The sequence below is a fragment of the Prionailurus viverrinus genome, chromosome C1, assembly GCF_022837055.1.
Source record: "Prionailurus viverrinus isolate Anna chromosome C1, UM_Priviv_1.0, whole genome shotgun sequence".
Classification (NCBI taxonomy): domain Eukaryota; kingdom Metazoa; phylum Chordata; class Mammalia; order Carnivora; family Felidae; genus Prionailurus; species Prionailurus viverrinus.
Window position 1 is genome coordinate 178,188,220 of NC_062568.1, and position 26,198 is coordinate 178,214,417.

Consider the following 26,198-nt stretch of genomic DNA (forward strand, 5'->3'; position numbering starts at 1 on the left):
AGCCAAAGATGTACAAGATCTGTATGCTGAAAACTATAGAAAGCTTATGAAGGAAATTGAAGAAGATATAAAGAAATGGAAAAACATTCCGTGCTCATGGGTTGGAAGAATATTGTTAAAATGTCAATACTCCCCAAAGCTATCTACACATTCAATGCAATCCCAATCAAAATTGCACCAGCATTCTTCTCGAAGCTAGAACAAGCAATCCTAAAATTCATATGGAACCACAAAAGGCCCCGAATAGCCAAAGTAATTTTGAAGAAGAAGACCAAAGCAGGAGGCATCACAATCCCAGACTTTAGCCTCTACTACAAAGCTGTAATCATCAAGACAGCATGGTATTGGCACAAAAACAGACACATAGACCAATGGAATAGAATAGAAACCCCAGAACTAGACCCGCAAACGTATGGCCAACTCATCTTTGACAAAGCAGGAAAGAATATCCAATGGAAAAAAGACAGTCTCTTTAACAAATGGTGCTGGGAGAACTGGGCAGCAACATGCAGAAGATTGAAACTAGACCACTTTCTTACACCATTCACAAAAATGAACTCAAAATGGATAAAGGACCTGAATGTGAGACAGGAAACCGTCACAACCCTAGAGGAGAAAGCAGGAAAACACCTCTCTGACCTCAGCCGCAGCAATTTCTTACTTGACACATCCCCAAAGGCAAGGGAATTAAAAGCAAAAATGAACTAGTGGGACCTCATGAAGATAAAAAGCTTCTGCACAGAAAAGGAAACAACCAACAAAACTAAAAGGCAACCAACGGAATGGGAAAAGATATTTGCAAATGACATATCGGACAAAGGGCTAGTATCCAAAATCTATAAAGAGCTCACCAAACTCCACACCCGAAAAACAAATAACCCAGTGAAGAAATGGGCAGAAAACATGAATAGACACTTCTCTAAAGAAGACATCCAGATGACCAACAGGCACATGAAAAGATGCTCAACGTCGCTCCTCATCAGGGAAATACAAATCAAAACCACACTCAGATATCACCTCACACCAGTCAGAGTGGCCAAAATGAACAAATCAGGAGACTATAGATGCTGGTGAGGATGTGGAGAAATGGGAACCCTCTTGCACTGTTGGTGGGAATGCAAATTGCTGCAGCCACTCTGGAAAACAGTGAGGAGGTTCCTCAAAAAATTAAAAATAGACCTACCCTATGACCCAGCAATAGCACTGCTAGGAATTTACCCAAGGGATACAGGAGCATTGATGCATAGGGGCACTTGTACCCCAATGTTTATAGCAGCACTCTCAACAATAGCCAAATTATGGAAAGAACCTAAATGTCCATCAACTGATGAATGGATAAAGAAATTGTGGTTTATATACACAATGGAGTACTACGTAGCAATGAGAAAGAATGAAATATGGCCCTTTGTAGCAACGTGGATGGAACTGGAGAGTGTGATGCTAAGTGAAATAAGCCATACAGAGAAAGACAGATACCATGTATGTTCACTCTTACGTGGATCCTGAGAAACTTAACAGAAACCCAGGGGGGAGGGGAAGGAAACAAAAAAAAAAAAAAAAAGAGGTTAGATTGGAAGAGAGCCAAAGCATAAGAGACTCCTAAAAACTGAGAACAAACTGGGGCGCCTGGGTGGCTCAGTCGGTTAAGCGGCCGACTTCAGCTCAGGTCATGATCTCACAGTCCGTGAGTTCGAGCCCCGTGTCGGGCTCTGTGCTGACAGCTCAGAGCCTGGAGCCTGCTTCAGATTCTGTGTCTCCCTCTCTCTGACCCTCCCCCATTCATGCTCTGTCTCTCTCTGTCTCAAAAATAAATAAACATTAAAAAAAAAAAAAACTGAGAACAAACTGAGGGTTGATGGGGGGTGGGGGAGGGGGGAGGGGGGGGAGGGGAGGGGGGGGAGGGGAGGGGGGGTGATGGGTATTGAGGAGGGCAACATTTGGGATGAGCACTGGGTGTTGTATAGAAACCAATTTGACAATAAACTTCATATATTGAAAAAAATAAATAAAAATAAATAAAAAGAATTAAAAATAAATAAATAAATAAATAAATAAATAAATAAATAATTGTTTGTATTACTATTTGAGGTACCTAAAGACAGGCAAAGAAAGAGCAACATTTAGTTCATACTCATGACAAGTCTGGCACTATGTTATTTTACATGGATAGTCTCATTTCATCCTAATAACTCTATGAGAAAAGCCCCATAATTATCTTGATTTTAGAGATGAGAAAGCAGAGATTAAAGTTAAGTGACTTCCCTAGACCTATATGATTATTAATCAGCAGGACAAAAACATATAGGTCTACAGCCTCAGCTAGTACTTACTTCTTTTATAAAATAGAAAGCACTCACAATCATTTCATTCAAATATATTTTCTTGAGTAGGAATGAAAAAATAGAAATTGATAAGTAAACACATAAGAGTTTTTTGCAAATATCACTTATCATGACTTCTGGACTTCTATCTCCAAAGAAGGTAGTGGTATTTTTTTAAATGCAAACAACAAAACCTATTAATACCTCTTTAACAGTTAACAATGTTGCATGACATTATTACCATTCCACCCTCCTGTAGATGCACTTCATTTTGTCCCTACCCCAGTAAAAATGAGCACTCAACAGCAAAAAGTTTTCTTTTTGATAAGGTCAAATTGTTCCTCCTCTTACAGCGTGTGCTGTTTTTTGTGCTCTAAGAAGGCTTTACTTCACCCAAAATCACAAAGACTTTCTCCTGTGTTTTCCTTCACATGTCTTATTATTTTATCCATTTCAACTTAATATTTGTATATAGCATGAGATAAAAGTCAAAGTTCTTTTTTTTCCCATGTAAATTGTTGCAGCAACATTTGTTGGGAAAAAAAACTTATCTTTTCCCTATTACCTTGGCACATTTATCTATTTCTGGACTTCCTATTCTGTTCCAGTGATCTACATGTCTATTCTAACACCAATATCACATTGTCTTGCTCACCGTACCTTTATAGAAGTAAATTGGATGAAATGATTTCTTTAAGTTTAGTCTTCTTTTTCAATATTTTGGTTATTCTAGGCTCTTTGCATTTCAATATAAATTTGAAATCTATCTTGTCACCTTCTGAAAAAGACTGTTAGGGTTTTTATTAGGATTGCATTGAATCTATAAATCAATAGGGAGAGTTTACATTTGACATTGAGTTTTCCAATCCATCAACATATCATATATATTAGTTTAGGTCTTCTCTAATTTCTCTCAGTGATGTTTTATAGTTAACATGTACTGATCTTACAAATGGTTTCTTAAATTTATCTTTAGTTATTTCATATTTTTTACATTTATTTATTTTTGAGAGACAGAGACAGAGAGTGAGCAAGGGAGGGGCAGAGAGAGAGAGAGAGAGAGACAGAATCCGAAGCAGGCTCCAGGCTCTGAGCTGTCAGCACAGAACCTGACACGGGGCTCGAACCCACAAACCGTGAGATCATGACCTGAGCCGAAGTCCAATGCTTAACTGACTGAGCCACCCAGGCGCCCCAGTTATTTCATATTTTTAAGCTATTGTAAATAGCAGTGATTTTTAAATTTCAATTTCTAATTGTTCATTGTTAGCAGAGAAATACAATTGATTTTTGTTTTTTAATAATAGACTTTTGAATAAAACCCTGATAAGAAAATGAAAACGTGAGGAGCGCCTGGGTGGATCAGTGGGCTATTGTCCAAGTCTTGATTTTCGCTCTAGTCATGATCTCACAGTTCGTGAGTTTGAGCCCCATGTCAGGCTCTGCGCTGACAGTGCACAGCCTGTTAGATATTCTCTCTCTCTCTCTCTCTTTCTCTCTCTCTCTCTCTCTCTTTGCCCTTCCCCTGTGAGCTCTCTTTCAAAATAAACAAATAAACATTGAAATAAAATGAAAATGTGAGCCATAGACCGGGAGAATATTTAGAAAGCATAGATCTGATATACAACTAATATCATAATAAATGAAGAACTCTCAAGACTCAATAATAGACAGATAACCTAAAAATTTTTTTAACAGACGAAAGATCTGAACAGGTACCTCATCATAGAAGATTTGTGAATGGCAAACACTTGAAAAGTAATTCAACCTCATTAGCCATCAGAGATGCAAATTAAAATCACAATGAAATATGCTTGCATACCCATCAGGGTGGCTATAATTAAAATAATAATACTTCGTACTGAGAAGGATGTGAAGCAAATGTTGGTAGAAATGCAAAAATGCCACTTTATGAAATGGCTTGGCAGCTTCTCATACAAATTAACATGCCCTTACCATTTACCATACATCCCAGCAATCTCATTCCTAGGTATGTATCAAACAGAAATTAATGCATAAGTTCAGACAAATACTTGTACACAAACTTTCATAGGAGTTTTCTCCATAACAGGCAAAAACTAGGAACAATCCAAATGATCATCAACTGATGAATGGCTAAACAAAGTCTGATTAGACCCCTGCCCAAGGAATACTTTCAGCAATAAAAAAGAACTGCTGATACTCAAAACAACATGGAGGAGTCTCAAAACCATTATGCTAAGTAAAAGAAGTCAAGACACAAAAGGTAACATTCTGTGTGCTTCCATTTATATGAGATCCTGGAAAAGGCAAAAACCACAGTGACAGAAAACAGATCAGTGACTGCCAAGAGCTGGGGCTGGGGGAGAAAACAGACTGCAAACAACAGACACAAGGGATTATTTTGGGGTGACAGAAATTTCAGTACCATGATTTTCTATACTATATCATGATTTGGTGGTGGTAACACAACTGTACACATCTGGAAAAACCCATCAAACTGTACACTTAAAATGGGTAAGCTTTATCCTATGTACATTATACTTCAATACAACTTACAGTATAGCTACAAAAATCTCCAACTCTCACAGCAGAAAATGCAAAGCTACAGTTACAGACTGAAAGTAGAAGTTGCTGAGTTTAGAATCACTTGAACACAAAAGTGGGTAACACAATATTTGGGTATTTCTATGGGTATGTCTCTTTGAAGGCACAGGTGATAATTAAAGAATAATCATGACAGTTAAGAATGAAGCAGAAAAGGTTCTAAGTAGTATCATGGATTTTTAATTCTTTTAAAAGCATATCCCATATATGTCCATTTCAACAAAGTTCTGAAATATTATTAAAGTAAAAATATAATGATAAAGAAAGCCTTAAATCCTCAAAGCCACTAAACACCTATTAGAATGACTAGAAATTTTTGGGGGCGCCTGGGTGGCTCAGTTGGTTGGGCGTCCGACTTCAGCTCAGGTCGTGGTCTCACTCTTCCTGGGTTCAAGCCCTGTGTCGGGCTCTGTGCTGACAGCTCAGAGCCTGGAGACTGCTTCAGATTCTGTCTCTGTCGTTCTTCCCCTCCCCTACTCGCTCTCTGTCTCTCTCTCAGATATAAAAAATAAAACATAAAAATAAAAAAAAAAGACTAGAAATTTTTAAAAAAGAAAAAGAAAAAAGAGAATAATAAGTGTTAGTGAGGATGTAGAGAAATTGGAACTCTCATACATTGCTAGTGAAAACACAAATGATGCAGCCACTGCGGAAAACAGGTTAAAGGTTCTTCAAAAAGTTAAACACAGAATTAGCATGATTCAGCAATTCCACTGCTAGGTATATACCCAAAGGTATTGAAACCAGGAACTCAAACATTTGTACATGAATGCTCATAGCAACATTATTCACAATAGCCAGAAGGCGGAAACAGTCCAAACAACTGTCAACTGATGAGTGAACAAACAATATGTGTTATATCCATAAAATGGGATTTTATTCAGCCATAAAAGTAATAAAGTACTGGGATGCCTGGGTGGCTCAATCAATTAAGGTCTGACGTGATTTCGGCTCAGGTCATGATCTCACAGTTTTTGAGTTCAAGACCTGCATCAGGTTCTGCACAAACAACATGGAGCCTGCTAGGGATTCTCCCTCTCTCTCTCAAAATAAATAAACTTTAGGGGCGCCTGGGTGGCGCAGTCGGTTAAGCGTCCGACTTCAGCCAGGTCACGATCTCGCGGTCTGTGAGTTCGAGCCCCGCGTCGGGCTCTGGGCTGATGGCTCGGAGCCTGGAGCCTGTTTCCGATTCTGTGTCTCCCTCTCTCTCTGCCCCTCCCCCGTTCATGCTCTGTCTCTCTCTCTGTCCCAAAAATAAATAAAACGTTGAAAAAAAAAATTTTTTTTTAAATAAATAAATAAATAAACTTTAAAAAAAAAAAAGGAAAGATGCCTGGGTGGCTCAGTTGGTCAAGCGTCTGACTTCAGGTCAGGTCATGATCTTGCAGTTCATGAGTTTGAGCCCTGCATCAGGCTCTGCACTGACAGCATGGTATCTGCTTGGGAATCCCAATCTCTCTTTCTCTCTGCGTCTTCCCCACTTGCACTCCCTCTCTCAAAATAAACTTAAAAAAAAAAAAAAAGGGGGGAATAAAGTACTGATATATGCTATAATGTCGACAAACTTTAAAAACATTATGCTAAATAAAAGAAGCTAAATGAAACAAAACATCACATATTATATGATTCCATTTACATGAAATATCTGGAATAGGTAATCCACAGAGACAGAATGCAATTGGTAGTTGCCAGGGCTGGGATGAAGATAGAATGCAAAGTGACTGCTTAATGGGTAGAGCTTTTTCTTTTAGGGTGATAAAATGTCTTCAAACATTACTTAAACTGAAAGTTCAATCTGGTTTTGAGCTTTGGTACTTTAAAGTTTATACTTTTCTTGGGACCCCTGGATAGCTCAGTTGGTTAAGCATCTGACTTTGGGTCATGTCATGATCTCGCAGTTCATGAGTTCAAGCCCCACATCAGGGTCTCTGCTGTCAGCCAGTGTGCAGCCTGCTTTGGAACCTCTGTCTCCCACTCTCTGCCCCTCCCCTGCTCTCTGTCTCGCTCTCACTCTCAAAAAAAAAAAAAAAAAAAAAAAGTTTACTCTTGTCCCTGTTAAATCTCACTTGCTAGTTCTTCTTGAACCATCATTTCTGTTTGTGACTGAACTTATTCAACACGGAAAATGTGCCCTCAGCATATGTGATAAGTGTCTCTTCTAGGTCTTTATCAAAGAAGTTGATGGAAATAATTATTAGGGCAGGGACAAGGGGTGCCTGGGTAGCTCAGTCAGTTGAGCATCCAACTCTTGATTTGGGGTCAGGTCATTATCCCAGGGTCATGGGATCAAGCCCTGTGTCCAGCTCCACACTGAGCATGGAGCCTACCTAAGATTCTCTCCCTCTCCCTCTGCCCCTCTCCCCTGCTTCCTACACTCTCTCTAAAAAAAAGACAAGGACAAGAATAGAGGTCTGTATGACCTGATCATATCAGGCTGGTCCTGACACATCAAATCAACCTTCTTTTATAGACATACTTCAAACAAGTATTAATACAATCAGCTGTAACATTAGCAAAGAAATCCCAAAAAGTTCTTTACTCATTTAATAAAAAAGTATACATTGCTTACTATGTGTCATATATAATGCTACATATAAATTAGAAACATGATAATGGAAACAGTCATTCTTTGCAGTGATCATTCCTATTGTTAAAAAGAAAACCACAGGCTCAAAATGGTGTCACTTAGGTTAAGGCCTCTAGTCGGTAAACCAATACCTAACTGCAGTTTCAAACCCAGGAATGTAACCTTTAACCTGTTGACATGGAATTTCCTGGTCAATACTCAGAAATTTACTAATAGACCCCTTCTGCTCGCTTTAAGAGGGCAACCTTGCCTAAACAATGTATTCCCTGCTAATAAATTCCTTTCTGGTTTTTTTTCTTCTTCTTTTTTTTTTTTTTTTTTTTGCTATGCCCTCTCTCTGCCTTTAAAAACCTTTTTTCTTGCTTAACTCCTTAGAGCTCCCTTCTACTTGCTAGAGGGGATGCTGCCTGATTCATGAACCAACTAATAAAGTCAATTACATCTGTAAATTTACTCAGGTTGAATTTTGGTTTTTTTCAACACTATAAGGCATTATTCTTGTAAAGGCAAGTTGGCCAACAAAGTAAAAAAGAGAATCCCAGGGGCGCCAGGGTGGCTCAGTTGATTAAGCATCTGAGCTCGGCACAGGTCATGATCTCATGGTTTGTGGGTTTGAGCCCCACATCGGGCTCACTGCTGTCAGTGCGGAGTCCTCTTCAGATCCTCTGCCCCCCTCTCTCTCCCCCTCCCTTGCTTGCTCTCTCTCTTAAGAATAAACATTAAAAAAAAAAAAAAAAAAGAATCCCCAAAGTTCATTCGGAGGATCAAACCCTACCAATTAAAAGATTCTTGAGATTTACAATCCTCCTATTAAAATGCCAATATTCAGTACAGTTCACTGGTTAGGCCAACCTCAGTATAAATTACTTGAACCCAACAAGAAAAACCATCCAAACCTAATCCTTCCATCTGTGGTCTCTGTTTCTAGTTCCTCATTCCCCATTTGCTAATCTCAATGAAAACTTATTCATTCAATAATTACTAATTATTGTACATTATTATAACTGTAATAGGAAACTACTGAAAGACTTTAATCAAGAAAATGGCTAAACATTGGTGCTGCATAAATATTGACAAAATGAAAAAATTGGAAGATAAAACTGAAAGAAAGAAGGTACGGCATAGGTGATACAGTTAAAGGTACTACAATAGCATTGTGTGGTAACAGATGGTAGCTACAATTTTGGTAAACACAGCATAACATACAGAGGTTTGTTTTTTTTTTAATTAAGTTATTTTAATGTTTATTTATTTTTGAGAGAGACAGACAGAATGTGAGGGGTGGGAGGGGAGCAAAGAAAGAGGGACACAGAGAATCCAAAGCAGGCTCCAGGCTCTGAGTTGTCAGCACAGAGCCTGACACAGGGCTCGAACTCATGAACTGTGAGATCATGACCTGAGCCGAAGTCAGATGCTTAATCGACTGACCCCCCAGGCACCCCCCACCTACTAACTTGTTGACTGGCTATGTTGTACACAAGAAACTAATGTAACATTGTGTGTCAACTATACTTCAGCTAAAACAAAACAAAAATCTAAAAGAAATAAGAATAAACATGATCAGATTTGTGTTTTGGAATTAACAGACTTTAGAGCGAAGAGTGACCTGGAAACGAAGAAGACTGAATACAGTGTTAACATAATAAGGCCACCAAAATGACCTAAGTAAAAAGACTGTAAATGTGGCTTAGAGTGGGCAACTGTGGTGAAAAAGAGCAGACCACCTGGAGATGTTGGGAACTAAGGCTCTCTGGGTGATTGGATAGGGAGGGGAAGAAGGGCAGAAGAGGAGTCAAGAAGGACTTCCAGGTCTCTGGCTTTCAACTACTGGGTGGATAATGGTGATATTTAATAAGACAGGGACCAAGGAAGAACTGGTTTAGGGGAATAGAGAGGCAGAACAGGGGCGTTTGGGTGGCTCAGTCAGTTGAACATCCGACTTCAGCTCAGATCATTATCTAGCCATTTACGAGTTCCAGCCCCGCATCAGGCTCTATGCTGACAGCTTGGAGCCTAAGAGCCTGCTTCAGGTTCTGTGTCTCCTTCTCTCTCTGCCCCTCTCCTGTTTGCACTCTGTCTCTCTCTCTCTCAAAAATAAATAAAAACATTTTAATTTTTTTTTTTTTTTAAGTAAGGCAGAATAAACAGATGGAGTGAGTTGTAGGGTGGTATAGTTCAGTGGATTCATATTAGAAATACAGAAGACAGAGCACCTGGGTGGTTCAGTAGGTGGAACATCCAACTTGATTTTCAGCTCAGGTCATGATCCCAGGGTTGTTGGATCAATCCCCATGTCAGGCTCCTCACTGGGCATGGAGCCTGCTTAAGATTCATTCTCTCTCTCTCTCTCTCTCTCTCTCTCTCTCATATTCTCTCCACCCCTCACTCCCTCTATACCCCCTCCCCTGCTCTCCCTCAAAAAAAAAAAAAAAAAAAAGGTGGCACGCCTGGGTGGCTCAGTTGGTAAAGTGGCTGAGTTTGTGAGTTTGGCTCAGGTCATGATCTCTCCGTTCATGGGTTTGAGCCCCGCATCGGGCTCTGGGCTGGCAGCTCAGAGTCTGGAGCCTGCTTTGAATTCTGTGGCTCCCTCCCTCTCTGCTGCTCTCCCATTTGCACTCTGTCTCTTTCTCTCAAAAAATGAATAAGCATTTCTAAAAATTTTTAATTAAAAAAAAGGAAAGAAAGAAACAGGGGCACCTGGGTGGCTTAGTTGGTTAAGTGTCCAACTCTTGATTTTGGCTCAGGTCATGATCTCACCATCCGTGAGATCAAGCCCCACGCCAGGCTCCACCCTGACAGCATGGAGCCTACTTGGGATTCTCTGACTATCTCTCTCTGCCCCTTTTGTACACACACTCTCTCTCAAAATGAACTTAAAAGAAAAAAAAAGTAGTTCTTTTACAAATCTCCCAAAAGATAAATAAATCAGCGTTTTAAATGGGCAAAGAATATGAATAGACATTTCTTCAAAAAAACATTGCAAATAGCCAATAATCACATTAAAAGGTACTCAATGTCATTAGTCCTCAGGGAAATGTCAATCAAAACCACAAGATACCACTTCAGACCCACTATGATGACTAAAACCAAAGACAGACAACAGCAAATGTTGATGAGGATGTGAAGACATCATATACTGCTGATAGGAATGTAAAATGGTACAGCCACTTTGGGAAAGAGCCTGGCAATTCCTTATTTAAAATGTTAAACACAGAATTACCATACAACCCAACAATTCTACTCCTAAGTATATACCCAAGAAAAATCAAAACATATCCACATGGAAATCTTTACACAAATGTTCACAGAAGCATTATTCACAACAGTCAAAGGGTAGAAACAACCCAAATATCCATCAACTGACAAAATGTGGTATATCCATACAATGAAATATTGTTCAGTGATAAAAAAAGAATGAACTACTGCTACATGCTACAACATAGATAGACCTTAAAAACGTCATGCTAGAGGGACATGTGGGTGGCTCAGTCAGTTGAGCAATGGACTCTTAATTTCAGCTCAGGTCATGATCTCACAGTTTGTGAGTTCAGGACCCACGTCAGGCTCTGTGCTGGCAGTATGGAGCCTGCTTGGGATTCTGTCTCTGTCTCTCTCTGGCCCTCCACCCCAGCCCCTCTCAAAAATAAGTAAATACAACATTAAAAAAAAAAAAAAAAATCACGCCAGGGGCGCCTGGGTGGCTCAGTCAGTTAAGCGTCTGACTTCAGCTCAGATCATGATCTCGCAGTTTCTGAGTTTGAGCCCTGCATCCAGCTCTGCAATGACAGCACAGGGCCTGCTTCAATTCTATCTCCGTTTCTCTCTGCTCCTCCCCCACCTCTCTCTCTCAAAAATAAATATTTTTTTAAAAAGTCATGCTCACTGAAAGAAGCCAGTCACAAAAGGCCACATATTGTATGACTCAATTTGTATGAAATGTACAGAATAGGCAAATGTACAGAGGCAGAAAGTAGATTACTGGTTACATAGGGTTGGGGGAAAGGGAGGATAAAGAGGTGACAGCTAAAGGGTCTAGGGATTCTTTCTGAAGTGATGACAATGTTTTAAATTTGACCGCAGTGATAGCTGCATATATCTGTGAATATACTAAAAGTCACTGAATAGTACAGTTTAAATGGATAAATTGTATCATATGTGAATTATATCTCAATAAGCTTTTAAAAAGAAAAAGTAATTCAGGAATACTCTCTACTTCAGTTGGGCTAGGCTAGGACTCCAACAACCTCAGTCCAGGAATTCCCTATGCAACACAATACCTTAAAATGAAACATTCAATTTTAGTGGCAATAGTTCTCAAAAGGGTACATATTAGAATGAGTTGTAATGCTTTAAAGAAAATACAGATCCCTGGGACCACCCCAGTCCCACTGGATCAAAATCTTTATGATAGTGTATGGATTTATATATATATTTTTTTTACATTCCAGAGGTTAAAAGGAAGACAACGTGAGGCTTTTAATAGACATGTTGAGAACAAGTGAAAAAATTTGAATATGGTCTTTATATTAGATGCTATTATTAAACTGATGTTAAACTTCTTGTATCTGATAATATATTGTTACTTAGGAGACTATCCTTGAGCTTACAAAAAACACTTTTAAGGGTGAGGCACATAAGGTCTGTAACTTGCTTTGAATTGTTTCAGGAAAAAATATACATAAATACACACAGATAAAACAAATATAAAGTTACAACCAAATCAGTCAACCTAAGTCAGTTTATATGGGTATTCACTGTATTTGAAAATTTCAAATTTCAAAATAAAAAGTTAGGTAGCAGGAAAATTCCTGATTCTCCCTGTAGCTTAAGAGTCACAAACTTCAGGGGGCGCCTGGGTGGCGCAGTCGGTTAAGCGTCTGACTTCAGCCAGGTCACGATCTCGCGGTCCGCGAGTTCGAGCCCCGCGTCAGGCTCTGGGCTGATGGCTCAGAGCCTGGAGCCTGTTTCCGATTCTGTGTCTCCCTGTCTCTCTGCCCCTCCCCCGTTCATGCTCTGTCTCTCTCTGTCCCAAAAATAAATAAACGTTGAAAAAAAAAATTTTTTAAAAAGAGTCACAAACTTCAGGTCAAAAGGAAATCTGACCCAAAAATTAATTTCCCTGTTGCTATAAGAAGACTTCTTCCCCATCCTCACTTCCCAGGATGGACAAATGGACAAAGCTTTCTAATCCATATGTGCCCAAGATTTATAATCCCGAAGAACAGATGAGATTACATTTTAATGGGAACAAGTGTCTGTTATTGTACCCTGAAAATTACTAGTGTGCTTTGTCCTTTAGAAAGAGGGAAGAGTGTGATTTCAGCAGGAAGTCAATGAGTACCTTCAGTAAAAAAGCAGAGGCACTAAAGGTAAAAGAGTAGAAGATGCAATCACAGGCGAAAAAACTGCCCAGACTACACAGCTTAACTTTTGTTAGATCCCGTCTATCATACAAATCCTAGACAAAGAAAAGGCTCATTCTTTCATCCAGGATATACTGAAGTGCCCAGTACCTTATCCTATCCTCATGTGCTAAATATGTATATCAAAGAGCTATACACAGAAGCAATCTAACTTCACAAGGTTAAGAATCCTGTTTATAAGGGGGTATCTGGGTGGCTAGGTCGGTTAAAGGTCCTACCTCAGCTCAGGTCATGATCTCGCGGTTCGTGATTTTGAACCCTGCATCAGGCTCTGTGCTGACAGCTCAAAGCCTGGAGCCTGCTTCGGATTCTATGTCTCCCTATCTGCCCCTCCCCTGCTGGCAATGTGTGTGTGTCTCTCTCTCTCAAAAATAAACATTTAGGGGCGCCTGGGTGGCGCAGTCGGTTAAGCGTCCGACTTCAGCCAGGCCACGATCTCGCAGTCCGGGAGTTCGAGCCCCGTGTCGGGCTCTGGGCTGACGGCTCAGAGCCTGGAGCCTGTTTCCGATTCTGTGTCTCCCTCTCTCTCTGCCCCTACCCCGTTCATGCTCTGTCTCTCTCTGTCCCAAAAATAAAAAATAAACATTGAAAAAAAAATTAAAAAAAAAAATAAACATTTAAAAATATATAAAAAATAAAAACTTTAAAAAAAAAAAAGAATCCTGTCTAGGAGAATACTCTCTCCCAGAAAAATGCATTCATTCAATCACATTGAATCTTCTTCTTGACTCTCCCTACATGATCAGTACCAGTGATAGCATAAGAGAGCAATCAGAATATATTCCATTAAATTCCACTTTCTATACTTCACTTTGAAAAATTAAACTATCTAAATCCTAGAAAGAAAAATAATAAATGTGGCCATGACAAATGACAATCAAGAATTTGTTCATAAAGCAAGGGACCATCTTTACTGACACTTACCAAGCTGGCAGTAAGAGAAGGTGCAGATTGTCCAAGAGACTGGTTCCTCATTCGAACCAGGTTTGATGCTTCTCCTGAAGACTGCCAAGTCACCTGTCCCACACTGCTATGTACACTGCTGGACAAGGGGAGCAGCTGCTTACCTTCAAACACAAGGTTCAGAAAATATACTTGTAAGTATTTATTAATTAACAAGTGAAAATACACACTGATATCAAGTGGATAAAAGTATACCAATTCAAAACAAAATGAAGTTCTGCCATACCCATTTTAGAATCTGTAGCCCTTTAAAAATTCCAACTGCCTTGGGGTCCCTGGGTGGCTCAGTTGGTTAGCATCTGACTCTTGATTTCGGCTCAGGTCATGATCTCATTATTTGTGGGTTCAAGCCCCGTGTCGGGCTCTGCACTGACAGCATGGAGCCTATTTGGGATCCTCTCTCTCCCTTTCTCCCTGTCTTCTCTCTCTCTCTCTCTCTTTCTCTCTCAAAAATAAATACACTGTTAAAAAGATTCCAGGGGTGCCTGGGTGGCTCAGTCGGTTAAGTGTCCAACTTCATTCAGCTCAGGTCATGTCTCACAGTTCATGGGTTCAAGCCCCACATCAGGCTCTGTGCTGACAGTGCCGAGCCTGCTCGGGATTCTCACTCTGCCTCTCTCACACACACGTTCTTTCTCTCTCAAAATACATAAACAAACATTAAAAAAATACAATAAAATTCTCTGTAATATCCACCACCATGCCAGCCCCCAACCCAGACATCCAACCTAGCAAGCTAGGAGTTTTCCAGTCTCTTCCATGCTACTTAGTTTCTCACCAACTCAATGCAACATGAGTGAAGCAGGCAGCTTCTCCTAGACAAGTTTGGCCCCTCGGTTTCCAGAAGACAAACACTGGATCTATAATGCTCTGTCTAGATTCCATGTGTTCAGTCCAGGATGACTGACTGCCTTAATCCCAATGAAAGAATACAAGAAAGTCACTTACAAAGACTGAGTATTTAGAATTGCAATGACTTTCCAATTCAAGTGCAAGTCCCATTTCAACCTCTTCCTTCATAATCTTCACATTGCTGCTAGTTATTTAACCAAAACAAATGTGATATCATTCCCCGCCTTAAAATATTTCTGATGACTCCTTACTGTTTAAAATAATTAGCCAAACTTTTAAAAAAACTAAAGAGATCCTTGGTGCGACTGGATGGCTCCACTGGTTAAGTGTCTGACTCTTGATATCAGTTCAAGTCTTGAACTCAGGGTCATGTGAGTTCAAGCACCACACTGGGCTCTGAGCTGGTCATGAAGACTACTTAAAAAAGCAAAAACAAACAAACAAACAAACAAACAAACAAAAAAACCTAAAGAGATCCTCAATAAATCCAGATTATCTTCCTGGCCTCATCTCCAACTCTTTTCCACACCCATTTGCTCACTCAACTTCACGTATGCCCTGCATTTTCACCTGGCTTTATCCTGATCACCCAATTCACTTGAAAATTCTTCCTCTTCCTAGCAAAATCCTATTCAACATGGAAATACCTGCTGTAATAAAGGTGTGAGCAAAAGGAGTTTTTAGTTTTGTTTTTGCTACAACATATCCTTTTATTGCAACAAAATATGATGCAAATTATTTGGAGGGCAATTTAGCAAAACTTATTAAAATTTTAACTCAAATGTTTGAATCCAGCATTCCACTTGTAGGAATGCAGTAAAATGAAAAAAATAACAGTCCAGAATGCTCACCTTAGCAATGCTCACCAGGATAAAACTGGAAATAAGATAAACGTTCATTATAGTTTAAAGAAATTATAATATCTCCACATAATGAAATACTAGGGGCGCCTGGGTGGCGCAGTCGGTTGAGCGTCCGACTTCAGCCAGGTCACGATCTCGCGGTCTGTGAGTTTGAGCCCCGCGTCGGGCTCTGGGCTGATGGCTCAGAGCCTGGAGCCTGTTTCTGATTCTGTGTCTCCCTCTCTCTCTGCCCTTCCCCCGTTCATGCTCTGTCTCTCTCTGTCCCAAAAATAAATAAACGTTGGAAAAAAAAAAATTAAAAAAAAAAAAAAAAAAGAAATACTAAACCCATTAAATGAGGCACCTTGGGGCGCCTGGGTGGCTCAGTCAGCTTAGTGTCCAACTTCAGCTCAGGTCATGATCTTGCGGTTCGTGAGTTCAAGTCCCCGTGTCAGGCTTTGTGCTGACAGCTCAGAGCCTGGAACCTGCTTAACATTCCATGTCTCCCTCTCTCTCTGCCCCTACCCTGCTTACGCTCAGTCTCTGTCTCTCAAAAATAAATAAACATTAAAAAAAATTTTTTTAAATAATAATGAGGCACCTCAACATGCAGCCAAGAGAAAAATGTTCAACATTTCCTGTTGAGTATAAAAAGCAGAAAGGAAATATGTGGCATACGATTCCAATTTTGATTTTTAAAATAAAAAAGTTTATGTATATTTACATAAATTTTTAAATATATATTTAAATATAATGGAGCATATATAAATAGTTGGAGAGAGGGAGACAGAAGACTAAGAAGAACTTTTCACTTTGATAATAATGCAGGTCTTTGAACTCAAATTTTTTATTACTGGTATATCTACTTTTTTTTTAAGATTTATTTTATTTTGAGAGAGACAGAGAGAGAGACAGAGAGAGAGAGAGAGAGAGAGAGAGTGTGTGTGTGTGTGTGTGTGTGTGTGTGTGTGTGTGTGTATGTATGAACTGGGGAAGGGCAGAGGGAGAGAAAAAGAGAAGCCCAAACAGGCTCCATACTCAGCACAGAGACCAACACAGGGCTCAATCCCACAAACCATGAGATCATGACCTGAGCTGAAATCAAGAATTGGAGACTCAACCAACTGAACCACCCAGGTACCCTATGGTATATTTACTTTTTTAATCAGAAACATGCAATGTTTTTTAAAAATCTAGTTATCTTTCAGGTCTGTTCTCAAATGTATGCTTTACCAAAAAGCCTTTCCATAAAACCCTCTACAAAAAGTAAGAATGGTTCTCTACTCAAAACTTCCATAAGGCCAGAGTAGAGACTGCCTGCCTTCTTTCCTTCCTTCTGCAAATGTTGCCATGTTCTCCAGATGACCTGCCTACTCCTCATCTATATATTCTAAAGGAAAGAGATCATTGACTTACCCTATCCACATATACAAAGGCTAGTATCATAGCCCTATCTCCCTTCAAAATAAGGGCTTACTGGGGAAAGGCTTATACATCTGCAAAAGAAACCCATTTGGATATATACAAGTCTGGGCTTGAAGCATACCAAGGTTTGCCAAGAATTTGAGGAAAACAAACAACGTAAGAAGGAACAATATGAACAAATGGAGCAACTGGCCTTTTAGTAAAGAAAGAACTCAGAAGAAAAGAAAACTTAAAAATTATAATTATTCTTACAAGGATTCAAAAGGCTAATGTGTAAAATAATCCCAGTTAAAGATGGCTGACTGAGGACATACTTTTATCTTTGGTCACCAAGGACAGTAAATGAAAATAAAGAAGTAAAATATACAAACAAACAAAGGCTATAATGAGGGAGGGGGATTGACTGAGGAAATGAATAAAATTTGGGGAAAATCTAAAGCAGATAGGTGAATCATAACCAATGGAACTGGGCAAAGAAAGACACAAGGTATAATAAGCATAGAGGAAATTGCAGTTAAATGACATATGAGGCTACCCTGCAAAATCTCAGATAAGTTCAGTATTCAGAGATACAAGATACCAAAGAAGATATAAAGTTAAGACATAAAGCTGCACTCAGATTAACTGAAAATCTATAGGCAAACACAACCACATTCCCATATTGTACCACCCAGCAGCCAGACAATCACCTCACAGGATAGAAGGGATATGGGATCTCAGAGCAGAGTGATGGATTCTGGTTGTTAGGTGCTCAAAAGAAAGAGTTGATTCAGAAACAAAACTTTAAAAAAAAATTTTGATACAAAACTCAAAATTCTATTTACTCATACAAAATTGAGAAGGTAACACATCCTTATATTCATAGCATTCTGCTATGAAAAGAACCAAAAAAATGGCTTTATGTGATTAAATACATGCCTGGCAAAATAACAATTCCAATAAAAAAGTGCAAAGATAAAGCCAAGAAAATAGCTCTGAAATGGGACAAAAATAAAAAGAAATTTAAAACCATTTACCAAGAAGTATGGTGGGGTTTCTTCTCTATTAATCTAATATTTTTAGCTGAGGCCAAACAGATTCTCTTTTCATATTCTATTGATTTCTGAAAATTATGTCACATTTTAATGGTTTCCCATTTGGACTATAACTTCCTTATATCATTTCTTCCTCTTGAATTTTTTTAAAGACTTTTCAATGGGGAAGGTGGGGAGGCACTACCGGCTTTGGAAAGGATTTTGAAAATGGGGGTGGGGGCAGAAAATCAAAAGGAGTGCCTGGGTGGCTCAGTCAGATAAACATCTGACTCTTGGTTTTGGCTCAGGTCATGATACAGCAGTTCATGAGTTCAAGCCCCACATCGGGCTCCGCACTGGCAGTGCAGAGCCTGCTTGGGATTTTCTCTCTCCCTCTCTCATTGCCCCTTCCCCATTCTCTCTCTCAAAATAAGTAAACTTAAAAAAAGAAAGAAAGAAAGAAAATCAGAAGAAGCAAAGGATGTAAAGTCTACAGAAGTGAGCAGAAAGCAGAAGTCAAATTCAAAGAGAATAACCAGTGACAGTGGTCAACTAGGAGATAACTAACAGGCCCAGGAGGCTACCATTCAGACACCACCAGGAACTAGTAAAGAGAGGAAGATAGCCTTACCCTTAAGTGTTTTATACAAAACTACCACCAGAGAAGATGACAAGTCAACTGATATACCCTTAAATATTGACAACGCAGTCCCATATTTCTTAAAAAACAAATTTAGAGAGGCTCCTGGAAGGTTCAGTTGGTTAAGCATATGACTCAAGTCATGATCTCACACTTCGTGAGTTTGAGACCCACATGGAGCTCTGCACCAGTGGTGCAGAGCCTGCTTGGGATTCTCCCTCTCTCTCTCTCTCTCTCAAAATAAATAAATAAAAGCTTTAAAAAAAAAAAAAAATTAGCTACTCACCTGACAGAGAACTGGCCAGGCTTCCTCTCCGCAACTTACAGTCATCCTGACTAAGTTGTCGTTGAAGTTTAGCTTTTCCAGTGGATGAAAACAGGTCAGGATTACTGAGCTTCCTGAAAAGCAGGGGACTAAGTCCAGTTATCACATCCTTCAAAGAAAAAAAGGTAAAATATAAAGTCTTTAAGGTCTTTTCTGAAAGTATAAGGACTTTATATTAAACATTCATTACAGTTAAATAGTGCCAGCATTTTCTACTTCCTGATCAATAGCTAAAGCCAAAAACATATTTCTTAGTAAAAGCTGTTTGGGTATGCTATGAAGGTTACAGGACACTGATTATAAATGCAAAAGAAGGGACGCTTAGGTGGCTCAGTCGGTTAAGCGTCCAACTCTTGACTTCGGCTCAGGTCATGATCCCACTGTTTCTGGGTTCAAGTCCCGCATCAGGCTTGCTGGTGGGGTGGAGCCTGCTTGGGATTCTCCCTCTTTCCCTCTCTCTCTGCCCCTCCCCCACTCACTCTCTCTAAGTAAATAAACTTTAAAAAATAAAATAAATAAAAATAAATAAATAAATAATAAAATGCCAAAGAAAAAACGGGGGGGGAAGGCTCACAAGATGACACGTTAAGACATTTTGACAGGATGTATTATTCATAATGAGTACATGTCTAGTTATGTTTATTTATTTTCCTCCTTCTATTCACTCTTCCTATATATCCAGTAAAGAAAAGCATATTTTAGTTTTTAAAAAAAAATAAATAGCAGACCTTCCTTTACCTGATATACAAGGTTAGAAATGCCTCTAACATTCAATTAATGCTAAAATAAGATATAGAGATTTCTTTATAGGTCAAATAGGAGCTGAATACATGTTTCAATGAAAAAGCATAATAGTACTATGGAGAGGGGTGCCTGGGTGGTCAGTCAGTTGACCATCCAACTCTTGATTTTGGCTCAGGGCATGATCGCAGGGTCATGGAATAGAGTCCCACGTGAGGCTCCACACTGGGCATGGAGCTTGCTTGGGATTCTCTCTCTCTCTCCCTCTGCCCCCTCCCCAGCTCACACACACACATTTTTTGAAAAATTTTTAAAGTACCACGGAGAAAATACAGATAATATGAAACATTGACAGAGCCTCCTCCCATTTGTCTTTATTTTAATCCAGCTCATCCTGCTCCATCCCAATGCCTGTTCCTCTTCACTCAGTAAGCAATATCAACTCTCTTCAAGATTCAGACATTTTGAAGCAAACATGCACCTCATTGGCAGCATTGAAAGAGAAACTATTTTTTAAAAAATAAGGCAAATGAGACATATCTTTCATATTTCAATGAAAGAAACTAAAACAAATACAGGTAATTAGCACACCAAAGTGATATGGACAAGACAAAGACAAAATGAGAAACATAAGAAATAACTACAATCTATGTTACCTGCCATTTGAAGAATAAGACTCAAACAACTAGTAAAAGCCACAGGGGGGGAGAATGGGAAAATGCCAACCTTCTTCAGATTTAAAAAAAATAAAAACCTATAAGGTCATACACTGTGATTGGTGGGTTCACAAACATGTTCACAAACATAATACTGGTTGGTGGTGCCTATCCAGAATATAATTTACAAATGCCCCAAAATAAAAAAAGTTAAATAAAAATAACAGTTAAATAAAAATAAAAATAAGAGTAAGTTAAATAAAAATAAAATAAAGAAACAAGGAAACAGTATTTTTAAATTGGTAGTAAATGGATAAAATGATGAACAGGGATATTTAGGCACTGTATCATTAAAGCAAATGGTGTGTCAAGATAACTATAACAGAAGTTAGCAGGGAGAAAGGGAAACTGGAAGCAGTAGCTAATACAAAAAGAGAAGACAGCAAGATAGCACTGTATATTCCCACCATCGGGTGTGTTAAGGATGAAATACTACCTATGCATCAAGGAGAAAGCATGGAAGGAAGCAGGGTTTGGGCACTAATGCTGATAACCAACCAAAAAAGGCCGGCCACTCACAGAGGCAACACCCCAGCATGCAGCTTTAGGTGGAGTAAGGAAGCACTGGAAGATATCAAGCTGAAGTAATATCTTAAATGAAGACAATAGGGAGAGGGAAAGGACTCATCCCCAAAATAACTTACAAACCAACTACATCAGGAAGCCAGCACTGGGATGCCTGCTACACTGTATGGATGAGCAATTAGTCTTAGCCAGAAAAGGAACAACAACGAATACAGGACTAGAACAGCACCAATTAAGAGCAAGTCCTAGCCTTTTCAATCTCCCTATTCCCTATCATAATATACCACAGGAAAAAAAAAAAAGCCAGAAAACAGAAAAAAATAAATAAAAGTATATCACATCCCTTCTTATTCCAAGACTCACCTGTCAAAACCTTGCAAAGGGAAGCAAATATAAATTAAATTGGATAAGAAATTTAATTTTTAAACAATTTTATTTTTAAGTAATCTCTACACCCAATGTGGGGCTCAAACTCAGAACCCCAAGATCAAGAGTCGCATTTCCACCAATTGAGCAAGCCAGGAGCCCCTGAAATTTAACTTTTAAATTAGTATGTCTTTTTTTTTTTTTACTGAAGTATATTAGTCATTTCAGAAAAGTACACATATCCAAGCATATAACTCAATGAATTTTCACAAATTAAACATACCTACGTAACCAGCATCAAGATATATATTAAAAAAAAAAAAGACATAACCAAGCACCCCAAAAAGCCCGCTGTGTTCCCTTCCAAGCACTACCCAGGCTTCTAACAGAATAGATTATATAAAGTGAAAAACTTGGGGCACCTGGGTGACTCAGTCGTTTAATCATCTGACTCTGGATTTCAGCTCAGGTCATGATCTCAGGGTTCGTAGGATCAAGCCCTGCCTCACTCAGGCTCTGTGCTGACAATATGGAGCCTGGTTAGGATTCCTGCTCTCCCTCTCACTCTAATTTTGCCCCTCCCCTGCTCATACTCTCTCTCAAAAATAAACAAACTTTTTTTAAAAAATTAATAAATAGGAAATCTTTATATGAATGGAATCAACTAGCCTGGACTTTTTAAGATTAAATTTACCCAAGAAGTCATTAAGGGACAGGATAGAATGAAGCAAATAATACAAAATCACATATAATCCAACAGAGAAAGAAAAAGTGTATAGGAGGTAGAACTTCCTTACTAATTTCCGTAATAACTTCATATAGTTCTCTAGTTTCCATTCTAGTCACTTATGAGATCCATCCAAGCTGCATGTTTTCAGGTTCTATGGGATCCATTATACCCTTTAAACTCTTCCTTTCGGCTCAAACTAGATTAAATTGGTTTCTATAGTTTTTACAATCAAATGATTCTTAAGCAAATTAGGGAGTTAAGGAGGGGAAAGAGTCTAGGAAGACTTAGAGGCTTCTGGCTTGGGTAGTATGCTTATCAAGACAGGGAATACAGAAGGAGAAACAATTTACAAATAAAACACTGCTCTGATAATAGTAAATATCAGCATTAACTACAGATCATAGTACTTTTCCAATAACTATTAGGGGAACTATAAACATTTAACCTGAAAGAAAGAAAACAAAGGAGACATGAGTAACTCTCTAACTACATGAGTGCTATTTCTTACATTACAGGAAATTTCTAACTTCTGAGGACAGAATTAGAACTAATGGATGAAATTAAGGTCATGATCTCACAGTTTGTGAGTTCAAGCCCTGCATCAGGCACTGAGCTGATGGCACAGAGCCCGCTTGGGATTCTCTCTCTCTCCCTCTCTCTCTCTGACTCTTTCCCGCTCTCAAATTCTCTCTCTCTCGGGGCGCCTGGGTGGCACAGTCGGTTAAGCGTCCGGCTTCAGCCAGGTCACGATCTTGCGGTCCGTGAGTTCGAGCCCCGCGTCAGGCTCTGGGCTGATGGCTCAGAGCCTGGAGCCTGTTTCCAATTCTGTGTCTCCCTCTCTCTCTGCCCCTCCCCCATTCATGCTCTGTCGTCTCTCTCTGTCCCAAAAATAAATAAACGTTAAAAAAAAAAAAAAATTCTCTCTCTCTCTCAAAATAAATAAACTTTAAAAAAAAAAAAGAAGAAGAAGGAAGAGCTGTCTAACAGTCAACAGGCCACCTTAAAAAGGAATGGACTGTGCCACCAGAAATACTGAAAAAGGTGAAAGCTGACCTAAAACAGTAATTCTCAAAATGTGGTCCCCCATACCAACAGCACCAGCATGACCTGTGACCTTGCTAAAAAATGCAAAATCTCAGGCTTCACCTCAGACCTACAAAATCAGAAATTCTGACAGAGGGGACCAGCAATCCATGTTTTAGCAAGCCCTCCAGGTGATTCTGAAGTACATGAAAGTTTGAGAACCACCAGACTAGGTCAAAAACTTTCAACATGGTCCCACCAACACACAAATATACCAATCAGTTGTGAGGACTGTATCACAAATTACTTAAAATTTAAATAAAGTACTTAAGTTTGCAACCACTTTAATTAAATGAAAGCAGGTTCTTGGTAAACTCTACAATAAAGTCAATTCACCTGTCAATACAACATTCTTCAGTGAAAACTTTAAAAGGCAGAATTATAGCAAGCATCCCAGAAATTACACATAACCTATATTTATTTATGTAACATTATAACAATAACATATCTAACATATGCCAGGTAAAGTTCAACTGTCAAAAAAAAAAAAAAAGGGCTGAAAATTGCTTGACTACACAATCTCTACATTTTCTTCCCAACTCTAGGAGCTTCTTGCTTTCTTTTTTAATTATGAGTACTGAGTTGTGCCCATTTTGCCTGTTGCCCTGGGAGCCCTCACAGAGACTTCTCTCTTTTGGCTCAAAACCATCTCCCTCCTCCACAATACCAAAGCAAATCTCACACGAACTTTATCCACAACGCTAGTGTTGTGCTTACACTGTACTATGCTATTAGGATAGGATTCAAAGGAAAGGATTCACAGCTGAAAAACTGAAGTCTACACAACTAAAAACGTTTGTACCAGACTAAAAACCTGGATTAACTCTCATTGGGAGTTGTCTTATCCCAAATGACTGGTAATCCAGTAGGTAAAGAGAATTCTATACCTTGTGGCAGATTCTTCCTGATCTACCCAACAAGAGTCAAATCCAGGTGCCACACTAATCAAAGTCCATCCTCTTAATCCCTATCAAAAAACCTTTGCTTGATTATCTATCTATCTATAATGAACTTTGACCCATACCCCAAGCATATCAAACACAGACATAAATTAACTCTAAATGGATCATGAATCAAACTGTAAAACCTAAAACAATAAAACTTAAGAGTAAATTTTTGTAAGTTTTAGAGTTCTTAGATAAGATACAAAACACAAGTTTAAAAAGAACAAATTTATAAATTGGACTTCACCAAATTTAAAAACTACTCCTCTTCAAAAGATACTGTTTAAAAAAATGAAAACAAATCACACACAAGGAAAAATCATTTGCAAAACACATGTTAGAAAGGACTGGCATTCACTATATAGAAAGGTCTTACACAATTCAATAACCCACAAGCCAATTAAAAACGAAAAAAAGACTGAACAGACACTTCAACAAACAAGAGGCAACTACGGCAAAAGAATATACAAAACCATCATCAATATGATTTATCATTAGGGAAACAAAAATTAAAATCAAATGAGAAGTAATGTCAGCACAAAAAAAAAGGGGGGGGGGGCGCCTGGGTGCCTCAGTCAGTTGAGTGTCTAACTGATTTCAGCTCTGGCCATGATCCCAGAGTCGTTGGATCAAGTCCCTCATCAGGCTCCACGCTGCACATGGAACCTATTTGGTATTCTCTCTCTCCCTCTCCCCCACTCATGCACGTGCTCTCTCTCTCTCTAAAATAAAACAAAGCAAAACAAAACCCCACAGTTGCAAGCTAACATCTCCCCAGAGAAACAACTGGAAAACAAGCAGAAACTATCAGAACCACCTTTGTCAGAATTCTGGAAAATAGTCAAAGGTTTACAGTCAAGAAAATGCTGAATCAACAAGTAAACTTAAAAATGGTAGGAATGCTTTGTGGCATTTTTATGTGCCCCTGCCCACCCACTTCTTGATGTTAAAGCAGTGTGAAGACATCAGCTGGTGGTCCTAGTGCGGGACCTTGGTCCCTGATTCTAGAAGGAGCAGAACAAATCTTGTTTGCAAATTATTGTTTATAGCTGTTCTCACTTGTCTGGGGGCTGCCAAAAAGACTGACACAAGGCACTCCTTTATTTCACCTAACTCAGAATCTGCTCAAGGCAGAAAAGCAGGAGGCTTTGCTCAAAAACACTGTAAGGTGATCCAAGCACCCAGAGCCACGTGGACCAAAAGATTAAAGGTGAGACATAAAACAGACTGCCTAAAGCCTGGGAGGAAAAAGGGAGAGTTTCTCTGGAAAATTTGTGCAATCAAAATAGGGTAATTTAGAAAGTCCAAGGTAGGGGCACCTGGCTCATTCAGTCGGAAGAGCTTAGGACTTTTCATTTCAGGGTTGTAAACTCAAGCCCCACATTGACTGTAGAGATTACTTAAATAAATACACTTAAAAAATAATAATAATAATAGAAAGTGCAACGCAAAATGCATGCTCAAGAAAGACCTGAAAAGACTCTAAGCTTTCATTTCAGGCTGATCCCTATGCTCACTATAAGTCTAGCTAAGCAAAAAGTCCATATAGTGGTTTGCAAAGACCCTATAGGAGATAGGTTTGTTTATTTAGATTCTGGTGATCAAGGAAATCTCTATCTAAACACAAGCTAAGGAAGAGAGACTTCAGTACCACAGTACAGTACCACAGTATATACAGACCAAGGAATATAATTTCTGCAAAAATAAATAAACAAAAAATAAATGCTGGGAAAACTCACTAGAAAAATGGACAACTACAGCCTTCAACAACCTAAAACAACAACCTCTGGAGAAAGGGGAAGTGATTTCCAGAGTTATCAATATTCAAATGTCCATTTTTCAACAACAACAACAAAAAAAAAAATCACAAGACCTACAAAGAAATGAGAAAGTATGGACCATTCAAAGAATCAAAATAACAGAAACCATGTCTGAGGAAACCCAGCATTAGACCTAGTAGTAAACTTTAAATCCCTTTCTTAAATATGTTCAAATGTACAAATGAAAGAAAATCAGAAAAACAATGCATGAAAGAAAAACAGGGTTGCATATATGATACTCAAGGAAAGACAATGTGAGCCAAGGATTTTATATCCAGGATAACTAACCTTCAAGG

General features: G+C 38.9%; 1 protein-coding gene across 5 annotated transcripts in view; it reads right to left on the bottom strand.

Moving 5' to 3' along the window:
• The window catches only part of MAST2 (microtubule associated serine/threonine kinase 2), a 220,881-nt gene that overhangs the window by 173,925 nt on the left and 20,758 nt on the right, over window positions 1-26,198 (bottom strand). For all 5 annotated transcript variants that reach the window (XM_047869664.1, XM_047869667.1, XM_047869663.1 and 2 more), the window contains exons 2-3: window positions 18,939-19,086; window positions 13,842-13,984 (exon numbers count right to left, since the gene is read on the bottom strand). In XM_047869664.1, the coding sequence (XP_047725620.1) occupies window positions 13,842-13,984; window positions 18,939-19,086 (291 nt within the window). The remainder of the gene's footprint in view (window positions 1-13,841; window positions 13,985-18,938; window positions 19,087-26,198) is intronic.